Source organism: Macaca thibetana, chromosome 11 (genome assembly GCF_024542745.1).
Source record: "Macaca thibetana thibetana isolate TM-01 chromosome 11, ASM2454274v1, whole genome shotgun sequence".
In the NCBI taxonomy this organism is placed as follows: Eukaryota; Metazoa; Chordata; class Mammalia; order Primates; family Cercopithecidae; genus Macaca; species Macaca thibetana.
In genome coordinates this window covers 21,844,112-21,857,096 of record NC_065588.1, presented here as the reverse complement: position 1 = coordinate 21,857,096, position 12,985 = coordinate 21,844,112, and the positions used below count along the sequence as shown (strand labels likewise).

The window sequence follows — 12,985 nt, the reverse complement described above, 5'->3', positions numbered from 1 at the left end:
ACAATGGCATGCTTAGGAATGCACTGTTGCATCTCAATGGTCTGGGGATTCCAAAGAGCAAGTCCATACCCCTGTAAGTGTGGGGGATGAGGTGAGGGCTCTCTGTCAACCAATGAGACTTTATCCCCACCTGCAATTATTCCCTAAATAATTAGGGCAGGAAATGGGGACTTTAGGGGCTCAGCTTAGACAGGGTAGAAGAGGAAACTGTTTGGGTGAGGGAGAAGGGACAAGATGGAGGAAGGTGAACGAGAAGGCACCGCCCCTGTTACTTCCGGGTTCTTCATCACCAACTTACCCGCCCGCGGGAAAATGCAGCCCGCGCCCAGGAAAATGCAGCTGCGCCAGGGAAAATGCAGATCAACTGAGCAGGTACTGCAGGACATCAATCCGAAGAGATTGAAACTTACCCAGCCACGCCTATGGAGACGGCCCTATCATGCCTTTATCCCACCCACTGCCCTCCCCCTTCCAGTACCAATGCATAAAAGTCCGCTGCCAGTAGCAGCCGGCCGGCACCGGCATTCCTGGACCAGAGAACCTCACCGGAGAGCGCTGGCGGGACTTCCCTGGCCCCCCACACCTGAGGACCAGAGAACCTCGCAGGAGAGTGTGCGCATATTTGCAATAAAAGACTGCCACTTTCTTATGTACTTTGGCCTCATGTTTAATTACTTAGCTCTCCCAAATTAAGTTACATTAAATTAAATTAAGACAGAAACACCTTCCTTTGTGAAACAGTGGCCTCCTTGTGTTCAAGGCTACTCCTTTTTGGAGGGAAGCAGTTCCCTACAATTTGTAGTTGGGTCCAGAGCTAAGAGTGACATCTGCAGAGGAGCCTGCATCTGTGGACTCTGGAATGGCTATCTATAGGTTCCAGTTTTAGGCTTTCTGTGTTATAATTCCCTTCTGTTTTTCTTAAACTATCTGATAAATTTTAATAAACATTATAACCTAATGTCTGCTCTCACTGGAGAGAATAATCTGTTATCATCCTTCTCCCAAGGAAAAGCAAGTGGCACTTGGGAGAAGCTGGTCTCAAAATGGAAGAGGGGTCCTGCAGGAGAATGAAGCAATGGACTGAAGCCCTACCACTGATGGAGACAGGGAACAATCAGGACTGATTTGGGGAACATTGTATGCATTACCTAGGAGTTCCCAAACAGAGCTGGAAAGCAGAAAAGTGGAAAAATGACTAAAATGTCTTTGGTCTTATGGGATAGAGGCTCTGACTGTTGAAACTGGACATTAAATGGAAATGTGACTGAATAATCTAATGAAGGCTAAAACTCTTGGGCCACAAGATATAATTCTGCACATTCCATGCATAGATACCACTAAGAGAGACAAAAGGGCTTGTTTTTATTTTGTTTTTGCTTTGCCAAAGGCCAACAGAAGAGGAAAGAAAACCATAAAAGTTATGGATAACAGGAGCCTGTAATAATTCTGAAAGAAACAATCCTACATGCCATATTTCCAAATGTTGAAAACTTAAAAAAGATCAAAATTCTGAAAATATAATTCTGGTAAAGATAATTTACAATTCTTTAAATAACATTTATTTACATTTTAAAAGGATATTTGAGAAACATAAAAACAAGACAGAATATTTCATAGACCACTTTACGTAATAAAATAAAATACTTTTATTATGTAAAGGTCTATTGTCATTATTGTATAAAGATCTATTGTATAGACAACTTTACACAATAAAATATGTAAAATATGCATATTTTTGCAAGCATAAACACTCATCTATAGAGTCTCACAGGTACAGCAGTTATAGCAGACAAACCATATTCATAAAGAAATAGGTCAAAAAGCAAAATGCATAAATGCATATCACCATGGTGGGTAATTGTGTGCCCTTAGTTTTGTAACGGCAGTCATCTGAAGTACCGTGAAGGACAACATAAGTCTTTTGACAAGACCAATGAAAGATTGTGATGGGTTGCCACCGCATTTGCAGTATCCCAAAGAGCCGAGATCTTGTGAAATTTTATCTTTCACAAATGCAGATGTACAAGAAGGACATATTTTCATTTATTGAGGAAGCTTCATTGTTTTTATGTTGAGAACCAGGGAAGCAAATGTACCTCTCAGTCCGAGAGCGTCAGTACCTGAGGGACCACTGATGTAAGTTCTGGAGTCCAAGAGCCAACAAGTTAGGGGTTCTGGTGTCCAAGGCAGCAAAAGTCTCTACTCTCAAAGAGACTAATTTGCTTTTTCTACCTGTTCTCTCCAAGTCCCTAGCTGATTGGATGGTGCCGCCAACATTGAGGGCAGATCTTCCCCACCTACACCACTCAGGCTCACACAGCAATCTCCTCTGGAAACATACTTGCAGATGCTCCCCCAAATAATTCTTTACCAGGTTTTTTTGGTATCCCTTAATTCGGTCAAGTTGACTCCTAAAATTGAGTCCACAAGTTCACCCCTTGTCAACTTGGCACCCACATGCATCTCCTTAATCACCCATACCTAATTTTCAAACAAGAAAATAACAAGATAATAATTCCACCAAACATGATGTAATTATCATGTGATTGTGATTTTGGGGGGATTTTAGATTTCAGGGATTTGGACTTTAGGGATTTTGATCTTTTGGGATTTCAACATTCAGGATTATGGTATTCAAGTCTTTCAGGATTGTGATCCAAACTCATGAGAAAGCGTCAACTTTATTAGTTCAGAATAACAATAATATAGGTATACTTGGTTTCTCAAGTCACCTGCTTGGTCCTCTTCCAATTGTGCTTTTCTTCCTTTCTTTCCTTCCTTTTCTTACTGTTCTAAAGGTTTCTAATAAATTTCTACTCCTGCTCTAAAACTTGCTTTGGTCTCTTTTTCTGCCTTGTGACCCTCAGTCAAATTCTTTCTAAACCCCCATGCCAAAAATAAAATAAAATAAAATAAAATATTTTTTTTCATAGAAAGTAGAAAATCTCCTTGTCCCTGGGAGCAACACTGTGATTTCTAGGTTATTACCACCTTTGTGTGTGTATGTGTGTATTGACCATGGTCTTTTACTAGCTCAATATCTTCATCATTGCATAGTGGTTAAGAGTTCTGGTTCTGGGATCTTGGAACCTTGCTTTTGGGTTTGAATTTTAGCATCACCACTTAGTAACTCTGTGATCTTAGCCAATTTATGTGACCCCTCGGTGTCTCAAATTTCCCAACTGTCCAATAGGAAGAGTTTTAGCACCTAGTTTAAAGGGTTCTCATGAGGATTAAACATGTTATCATATGATAATATAGGCAAAGAAGCTAGCACACAGTAATACACTTTAGTAACTTTTAAACTCAGTACATTTTGACAATTTTTATTAAGTTCTAAACCTGTAAGAAAAATATACATATAATGGCATATTATTCCTCACGTGATCTAAGAGATCCAATATTTGAAATTAAGAAATATAATATGCCAAAAGTAAAGCTATCATTATGAACAGTAAGTAATTTACATCCGAAAAGGGTTGATTAGAATCTTATTGTTTACTAACAAAATTTCAACTATATATTTTATTTAGGTTGTGGGAGACAGAAAGGATGCACATTAATATATTAATGACAATTATCCCTAGGGAGAAGAATCGGGGTATGAGGAAAGTAAGGACTTTTGCTTTCTTACACATTCCCATATTTTTTCAATTCTTTATAAAAAATCATGAATTATTTAGAGAATAAAATTAAGATAATTAAAGAGACAGGATCTGAGAGTACAGTATCACTTAATTAGCCAGAAGTTGGATTGTACCTTCTGCCTCTGGCTTTACAATGCTTCTTTGCCCCATTACACTATCATCTCTATTCATTAAATACTATTAGACATTTGTCTCAAGGTCAACATCATGAGTACACTTTGATTACACCATGAAGATTAAACTGAGCCATTCAAAGCACCTAGTATGGAATCTAGCCATAGTAGATGTGAATAAATATTAGCACCCTTATGTTCCACTCCCCAGTGGCACCTATTTTTTATTTAACAAATTTCATGTAAGTAATATCAGGGCTGGGAGTGATGGCTCATGCCTGTAATCCCAGAACTTTGGAAGGCCAAGGTAGGAAAATGGCTTGAGGCCAAGAGTTTGAGATCAGCTTGGACAACATAGACAGACCCCCATCCCTAAAACGAAAAACAGAAAACAAGAAAATCAACTACAACATCAGAACTCTGAATTTTCGGGGTTGCTTTTGGTTCACTTCTCCGTTTGTTTTCAAATTGCTTTTTGTTTGCTATTGCTTTTTATTTTCTTTTTTGCCATAGGCCCAAATCAGAGAAAACAAAAAGAGACACTAAACTTTTATATTTATATATGCAAGGCTTTTATATTTAAATACAGATGAGTGAAATGTTCCTTGTCATATTTTTGCTTAGGAAGCACCAGTGAGCATTTGGAGAGAAGGGTAAACACAGCTGCCTGGAAATGGCTTTTAGAAACCCATTAAACTGAACGATTTCAACCACTGGTGATAGATGAGGGTAGGAACAAATTCCTTCATGGTACAGAACACTGCAAGAAGTTACATTTTAACCTGTCTTAAATAATGAGTAAGACATAATAATTAACCTAAATGCTCAATCCACTCTCCAAATGCCTGAGGCAAATGTTCTCTCCAACGTTTTCTACTCTAAAAGTAAAATAAGCTCCTGAGTCCATTAATATTGCCTAAAAAACCTAGGTAGTGCTTGATATATTTTTAAATATTTTTAATATTTATTTTCTAGTTAGAAAGGCAATCTATCCACATTGCACAAACTGCTTAACATGAAGAAATGTGTATTTTTTAAAAAAAATACTCAATATTAAAATTGGTAAAATTTGAATAAGGTCCCTAGTTCAGCTTACAGTCGTGTACCAGTGTCAATTTTCTGATACATAACAAATTTGGCAAGTTTTTATGACTTTAAAATGAACACGAAACAAAACATTTTTTAAAATCACCCTTACTTGTAGTATTTTGATATTATTATTATTATTATTTTTTTTTTTTTTTTGCTAAATGCCCTGTTTATTCTGCAAACAAGGCTTAGAAATGTATAGACACAATTTGTAGGCTGAGAAATCTCTGTGTAGTTGTGAGTTCACAACTATACTTCCGCAAAAGCAGTAGTGACAGCCGCTTCTGAACACATTAGCCTACCATTGTTTTGTTTAGAGCGAACATAGTGAGAATGGATTCCTAATGGCCTGTTTCTCTAAGTGATCATCACAGTTCGCTGCTCTAGTCTTTAAGAACAAGTGGAGCCTTCACTTGAGCCGCCACCTCCTTGCCGTTCAGGGCTTCAACAATTGCAAGTGCAAACTCGAAGCTGGTCCCAGGCCCCCGGCTTGTAAGAATCAGGCCGTCCTTTTCCACACGATTCTCAGAGTAGGTGTAAATGACCTCCATTCATCATTTTGTCTTTAGCAAGAGGGTGTGTGGTAACTTTACTTCCAAAACCTATTTCATGAGCCAAAAGAGCAGTAGGACCTGCACAGATGGCGGCTATCAGGCCCTTCCGGTTTTCCTGCTCCTTCAGTATCTCCTTCACGGCAGCAGACTCAGATAAATTCTGTGCACCCAGATTACCTCCTGGTAGAACCACCACATCATACGGTCCCTCTTTTTTTGCATCTTCAAGACTGGCATCAGGACAAATGACCACATCACGGCTACACTGTACTGGGTCTTTTCCAGCCAGACCTGCAACGGTGACCTTAATCCCAGCTCGCCTCATGACATCTACAGGGATGACCGTCTCCATTTCCTCTGCTCCTTTAGCCAGGATGACCAGAGCTCTTTTGGAAGCCATTTTTATGTTATATGTTTAAAAGGCCCACACCAGGCTGAAGGTCGTATTTTGATATTGTTAAAGCAAACTAAATATGGCCTAAGAAGGACTCCATACTTCTATATTTGAGTCCTTGTGGATGAACTGTAACCTAGCTTAATAGTCAGACAAAATTGAAAATGTAACTTCTGTAACTGTAGCTAAGTCTTGGCCATTCCAGAGGCCATACTTCAACCATTCATACACTGCTAGTATTAAAACTGTGTTCAAATAAGGCAAACACCAAGCTGTAACCAATCCAGCCATTCTGTGTGTCACTTCCAATTTCTGTACGTCATTCCCTTTTTTTGTCTGTAATCTTCTTCCACCACGTGGCTGCGCTGGAGCCTCTGAATCTGCTGAGATTTAGGGGGGCTGCCCGATTCACAAAACATTCATTGCTCAATTCAATTCCTTTAAATTTAATTTGGTTGAAGTTTTCTTTTATCAGTATTGAAATAACAATGACATTGTAATTTCAAAGTGGTCAAAATATTACATCAGTTAGGACCTCGTCTATCATCAGTGAGGTTTGCTAACCTAAAATAGCCTAAGGACAAGGCTGGATTATATCGCCTTTTTTTGTTTTTTGTTTTTTGTTTTTTTTTGAGACGGGGTTGGAGTTTTCTCTCTATTGCCCAGGCTGGAGTGCAGTGGCACAATCTCGGCTCACTGCAACTTTCGCCTCCCGGTTTCAAGTGATTCTCCTGCCTCAGCCTCCAGAGTAGCTGGGACTACAGGTGCCTGCCACCACTCACCATGCCCAGCTAATTTTTATATTTTTTATAGAGACGGGGTTTCACCATATTGGCCAGGCTGGTCTTGAACTCCTGACCTTGTGATCTGCCCGCCTCAGTCTACCAAAGTGCTGGGATTACAGGCCTGAGACACCGAGCCCGGTCTATGTTGCTCTTGATGCAGGAACTCTAATGCCATCACTGGCTTCTCTTTTGCTGTCTCTCATCTTATTCCCCTTGTTTGGCTCCAGTTTTAGACAAGTTTTTCCCTTGGGAAGCTTCGATGTATTTAAGGGGAGGAAGAGATGAGAGGATAGAAAACCCCATGACTGTTTTCAAAAGTAAAGTGAATAGGTGCTAAGCAGAGAAACAAAATAAGAAGAATGTTCACTTTGGTAGATGAGCAGATAATGGAAAGTTTAAAAAATATAAAAGTATACATAAGCAATAATCATAGTTATACAAATTTATAACAAAATAGCACTTCCTTTTTTCCCCTACTGCCTCTAGAATTGCAGAAGGGAACGAAATACCATTTTCATCTGACAAACTGGACAAATAAAATTTAATAATATGCAATGATGACAGTATAGTAAGACATACGCAGAAGGGGTTCGGAATTAAAGGCTACAGCCCTTCCGAAAAACTGTTTTACTCTTTTACCCAGGAATTTCACTTTCAGAGACCTACGGAAGCAATGACAAATAGAGATGACTACAATGTGCAATAATATCTATACAATGTTATTTACCATAGTAAAAAGCATAATGTCTCAAAATATGGGAACAGTTAAATACGTCATGGTGTTTCTGAATGATTGAATATTTTGTAACCATTTTTTAAAAGGAAACAAATCTGTATATTTCTGTATGTTAAGAATGATCCCCGGCCCGTGCAGTGGCTCAGGCCTGTAATGCCAGCACTTTGGGAGGCTGAGGCGGGAGGATCATCTGAGGTCAGGAGTTTGAGAACAGCCTGGTCAACAGGGTGAAACCCTGTCTCTACAATAAATACAAGAATTAGCTGGGCATGTGAAGGGGTGGCCTGCCCCTCCACACCTGTGGGCGTTTCTCGTTAGGTGGAAGGAGAGACTTGAGAAAACAAGTGAGACACAGAGACAAAGTATAGAGAAAGAAAAAGTGGGCCCAGGGGACCGGCGTTCAGGATACAGAGGACCCGCGCCGGCACCGGTCTCTGAGTTCCCTCAGTATTTATTGATCATTATCTTTACCATCTCAGAAAAAGGGAAGTGGCAGGACAATAGGATCATAGCAGGGAGAAGGTCAGCAGTAAGACATATGAATAAAGATCTCTGTGACTTAAGTTTGAGGAAAAGTGCTGTGCCTTGATATGCATATATAAACATCTCCATAAACCTTTTTAGTGCATAAAGAGCAGCATTGTGCTAGCAAGTCCCACCTTTCGCCCTAAGGCGGTTTTCTCCTTTCTCAGTAAACAGAACATACAATCGGGTTTTACACCGAGATGTTCCATTACACCGAGATGTTCCATTACACCGAGATGTCCCACCGGGACTGGCAAGAGACAGATGCTTTTCTCTATCTCAACTGCCAAGAGGCCTTCTTTCCTCTTACACTAGTCTTCCTCAGCACAGACCCTTCACAGGTGTCAGGCTGGGAGACGATCAGGTCTTTCCCTTCCCAGGAGGCCATATTTCAGACTATCACATGGGGAGAAACCTTGGACAATACTTAGCTTTCCTAGGCAGAGGTCCCTGTGACCTTCGGCAGTGTATGTGTCCCTGGGTACTTGAGATTAAGAGAATGGTGATGACTTTTCACAAGCGTACTGCCTTCAGGCACTTGTTTAACAAAGCACATCCTGCACAGCCCAAAATCCTTTAAACCTTGAGTCACCACAGCACATGTCTCTTGCAAGGACAAGGTTGTGGGTAGGGTCACAGATTAACAGCATCTCAAATACAGAACAAAATGGAGTCTCTTATGTCTACTTCTTTCTATGTAGACACAGTAACAGTCTGATCTTTCTTTTCCCCATAGGCATGGTGGTGGGTGCCTGTAATCCCAGCTACTTGGAAGGCTGAGGCAGGAGACTCACTTGAACCCCGGAGACGGAGGTTGCAGTGAGCAGAGATTGCACCACTGCACTCCAGCCTGCGTGAAAGAGCAAGACCCTGTCTCAAAAAAAAAAAAAAAAAAAAAAAAAAACCAAAATTTTTTTTTTTTTTTTTTTTTTTTTGAGACAGTCTTGCTCTGTCACCCAGGCTGGAGTGCAGTGGCCGGATTGCACTGCACTGCATTCTCCTGCCTCAGCCTCCAGCCTGCTAGTTTTTTGTATTTTTTAGTAGAGAGCACCGTATTAGCCCTGTCTCTGACCTCGTGATCCGCCCGTCTCGGCCTCCCAAAAAAAAAAAAAAAAAAACCAAAATTTAAACACACACAGAGAGAGAGAGAGAGAGAGAGAGAGAGAGTCTGCTTACTAGTTGTGTGATTTTGGTCAGGTTACTGACCTTCTGTGATTCCGTTTCCCCATATCCTTAAAATAAGAAAAATAAAAGTACCCACCATATAGGGTTGAAATGAGGATTACATAAGTTAATGTAAGTAAAGTAAGCATTACTTGTACTTAATTCATGTGACCACATTATTATATGCAGTTAATGCATTACATGCCTGGCACACAGTACTATTTTCAATAAATGAAAGCTTTATGCAAATCATGTAGTACAAATTCCTGGATGTGTATTGCTTTGCAGGACTCTAAGAAAACTTTAAGCAAGTGAACTCTAGGGTTTTCTAGCAAAAAAAAATCTCAGTAATAACACTTTCCACCTCACAAATTAATGTATATTTAAAGGACTATATACTCATTCATATTTTAAATGAGCACAGGGATAGAAAGGAAACAGCAGCTGGACTTCTGGACTACAATTCAAGAAGTCAGAAAGAATAAGTGGTTGCTCTGAGGATCAGGACGGGGATCTGGGGATGAGAGAGGCAGAGGACTGTTTGTTTGTTTGTTTTTAATTTTTTTAATTTTTTTATTTTTTGAGGAGTCTCACTCTGTCACCCATGTGGGAACGCAGTGGCCTGATCTCGGCTCACTGCAACCTCCGCCTCCTGGGTTCAAGCGATTCTCCTGCCTCAGCCTCCCGCGTAGCTAGGACTACAGGCAAATGCCACCATGCCCAGCTAATTTTTTTTTTCTTTTTTTTTGAGACAGAGTCTTGCTCTGTTGCCCAGGCCAGAGTGAAGTGGCAGGATCTCAGTTCACTGCAACCTCCACTCCCGAGTTCAAGCGATTCTCCTGCCTCAGCTTCCTGAGTAGCTGGAATTATAGGCGCCCACCACTGTGCCCGGCTAATTTTTGTATTTTTATTAGAGACGGGATTTTACCAGCTTGGCCAGGCTGGTCTCGAACTTCTGACCTTGTGATCCACCTGCCTCGGCCTCCCAAAGTGCTGGAATTACAGGCGTGAGTCACCGCGCCCAGCCCATGCCCAGCTAATTTTTGTAGTTTTAGTAGAGACGGGGTTTTACTGTGTTAGCCAGGATGGTCTCGATCTGCCGACCTTGTGATCCACCTGCCTTGGCCTCCCAAAGTGCTGGGATCACAGGCTGTCTGGGACTGTTTGTTTTATTACCAGCACTTGCATTCTGATTCTTAACCTTTTATTTGCTAAAAAAATTAAATAAATAAATAAAATAAAAAATCTATGTTTTGAAATGTGTACAGCTAGAGCATAGAAAAGCTAATATCTCCTTCAGGATTTCTGGAATAAGAAAAGAAGTATTTTCAACTGCAGTCCTTGGCACCAGAAAGGATAATAGGTCATGGTTCCAGGAAGGGGAAATATAGATGGCATCAGACGACTTCACATAATGCCCAGAGAATGTAGACCAGGTGCTTCTGTTCCCAGAAGCAGCGACCAGACCATGTCAAGAACACCATGTGGAAAGCAGTGGGGGCAGTTCTGGTTTCTAATGGGCTCTGCTGATCTTTCGGCTGATCTGCCAGAAAGCTCACTTTAGGCAAAAACTGAAATTGAATCTGGTGTGTAATTCACTATACATGGATATTTTATTCTCTGCATAACTCTAGCAAGGATGAACCCTTAGCAAGTCAAAGGCTTACCTACCTGAGGTACCTTTCACAGATTTATCATGTCCCCCAGTAGGAGACAGCAAGAAGGCATTTTTCCATGTGTAGAATATATACAGTCAAAGTTTTTTCCATGACGTTTTTCAGATACCCAGAGAAAACAGCTTGCAAGGGCAAGAGATAAAAATCAACGTATATTCATGGCTTTGAGCCTACGCATTTTTTATCGACAAACTACTTCTAAACATCTGTCATTCAAGCACATTAGGGACCTACTGCTTAGCACAAACTAGTCTATATCCAAGTAGACATCACAATGAGAATTCATAGCTACTAGTATGATTTAGAATTTAACTACCTGTCTTCTAAAAAGAACAGCTAACATGTAAATGGAAAAAAAGTACTCTATGTTACAACTATCTAATGAAGGGCTAGACAATTAGAATCGAATTATTTTGCTTTTTGAGATATTAAACCCTCAGTTCTCCTTTCCCCCAACTAGTATTGTGTTTCTCTACCTGGATCCTTTTTCTTCTTCTTGTTGAGATACCCACCAAGGCCAGTTGCTCTCCATTTACAAGCATATATTGCTATTATAGTAATACCTCACCTAGGCCGGGCGCGGTGGCTCACGCCTGTAATCCTTGCACTTTGGGAGGCCGAGGCGGGCGGATCACGAGGTCAGGAGATCGAGACCATCCTGGCTAACACGGTGAAACCCCGTCTCTACTAAAATACAAAAAATTAGCCGGGCGTGGTGGCGGATGCCTGTAGTCCCAGCTACTCGGGAGGCCGAGGCAGGAGAATGGCGCGAACCTGGGAGGCGGAGCTTGCAGTGAGCCGAGATCGCGCCACTGCACTCCAGCCTGGGCAACAGAGTGAAGACTCCGCCTCAAAAAAAAAAAAAAAAAAAAAAAAAAAAAACAAAAAAAAAAAACCTCACCTATCTGAAGCTCAGCTTCAAGGAACTTCAACTCCTTAAACTATTCCTAAGAATTAGGAAATAAGGAAAATTGCAAAGAAAATGATGTAAAAGAATCTATGTATCAATGAATGTCTTTCAAATCCTAACTCAGGGTTCATTTACTCATATTGTGCCTCAAGTTTAATAGGTATCTGCTGGGAGATATAAACGTACCTTATCAGAAGTGCTATGTTACCTGGAGATATAAAAGTGAATAAAGTACCCTCAAAGAATTTACCGTCCTAATAATATTAGCTAATCTGGTTTTGTGGCTACTGAAGTATAAAGACAGCAAAATAGAATTAACAAAGAATTCCCACAGAAAGGCATACAGATAGCAGCAAGATCAAAACTATTTTTGGTTCTATTCTTAAATAACAGAGTAATTTGAGGCCAGTCACTCAAACTCTAGGTATTCATTTGGATTAGATTATTTTTAAGTTCCTATTTTGTTCTCCAATTCTATGAATACAGTTTTAAAACAGTTCACAGTCTGGTAACAGGAGACTTTTTTTTAAGGCACAAGAAGTCAAAAAACACAGCAGAATGGAGTCATTTACTACAGGAGTGAATTACTCCATCTTCTGCAACATCATAAATACTGTTGACAACAGCCCACAGACTGGAAAAGCCCAGACAGGGAACTTGTATGTTGTTACATTTACATCCTTTATCTCATCATTTTAAAATTTATTGACTTGTTTATTATCTATGATCCTCCACTGGAATATATATCTCTCATGACAAATATTCTTTTGACAATTTTTGACATTAACATTCAGTTTTATAACTACATTTCTGGGAATTTTTTGTCCTTATGTCTAGATTAATTGGTTTAGCCATCCTTGCCTATATTTTTATGCCATAATTTCTCCCTTTCTTACATTCCTACTTTTGCTTATTTTTCAATATGTTGGCATGTAGTTTCCCAGTGATTTATTTCAAAATAGAATGGTATAAGGAATATATTTTCTGGATCATTGTATATATAAAATTGTCTTTTATGCATGAAAGATGGCTTGCCAGGGTATATAATTCTCAAATGTTTGAGGGCGGTAGCATGCTTTCCTGGCATTTAGAGTTATATACTAGAGCATTCACTTTGTTCAATCAGTTTAGAACACCTTGTGGCAAGGAATGGAAATAAGGGTAGAGGAAGGAAATAAAAACCTCTTTTCATTTTTTCCTACCTCATCTCCAAAGTTACACAGTAATGGGGATGGCAAGAAGAGGGATAAGTGGAGAGATATTTAGAAGTAAAGTCTGCAGAGCCTGGTGATTGACTTGCAAAGTAGGTGAAAAAGAAATCTAGGGTGGCTTCTAGATATCTTGCTAGGCTGACTTGGCTATTCTTGCTTCAAACCTGGATTTAGGGTTAAT

The 12,985-nt window shown here is 40.0% G+C and overlaps 3 protein-coding genes across 3 annotated transcripts in view; 1 reads left to right on the top strand and 2 right to left on the bottom strand.

Moving 5' to 3' along the window:
* Positions 1 to 12,985, top strand: part of LDHB (lactate dehydrogenase B) — a 478,946-nt gene that overhangs the window by 440,640 nt on the left and 25,321 nt on the right. The window lies entirely within an intron of this gene.
* CMAS (cytidine monophosphate N-acetylneuraminic acid synthetase) overlaps positions 1 to 12,985 on the bottom strand; it is a 412,527-nt gene that overhangs the window by 388,385 nt on the left and 11,157 nt on the right. The window lies entirely within an intron of this gene.
* Positions 5,202 to 5,840, bottom strand: LOC126930527 (Parkinson disease protein 7-like). Its single transcript, XM_050747647.1, is given in 2 exon segments — positions 5,202 to 5,388; positions 5,390 to 5,840. Coding segments are annotated over 2 exon segments (570 nt in total). The 5' UTR covers positions 5,804 to 5,840; the 3' UTR covers positions 5,202 to 5,232.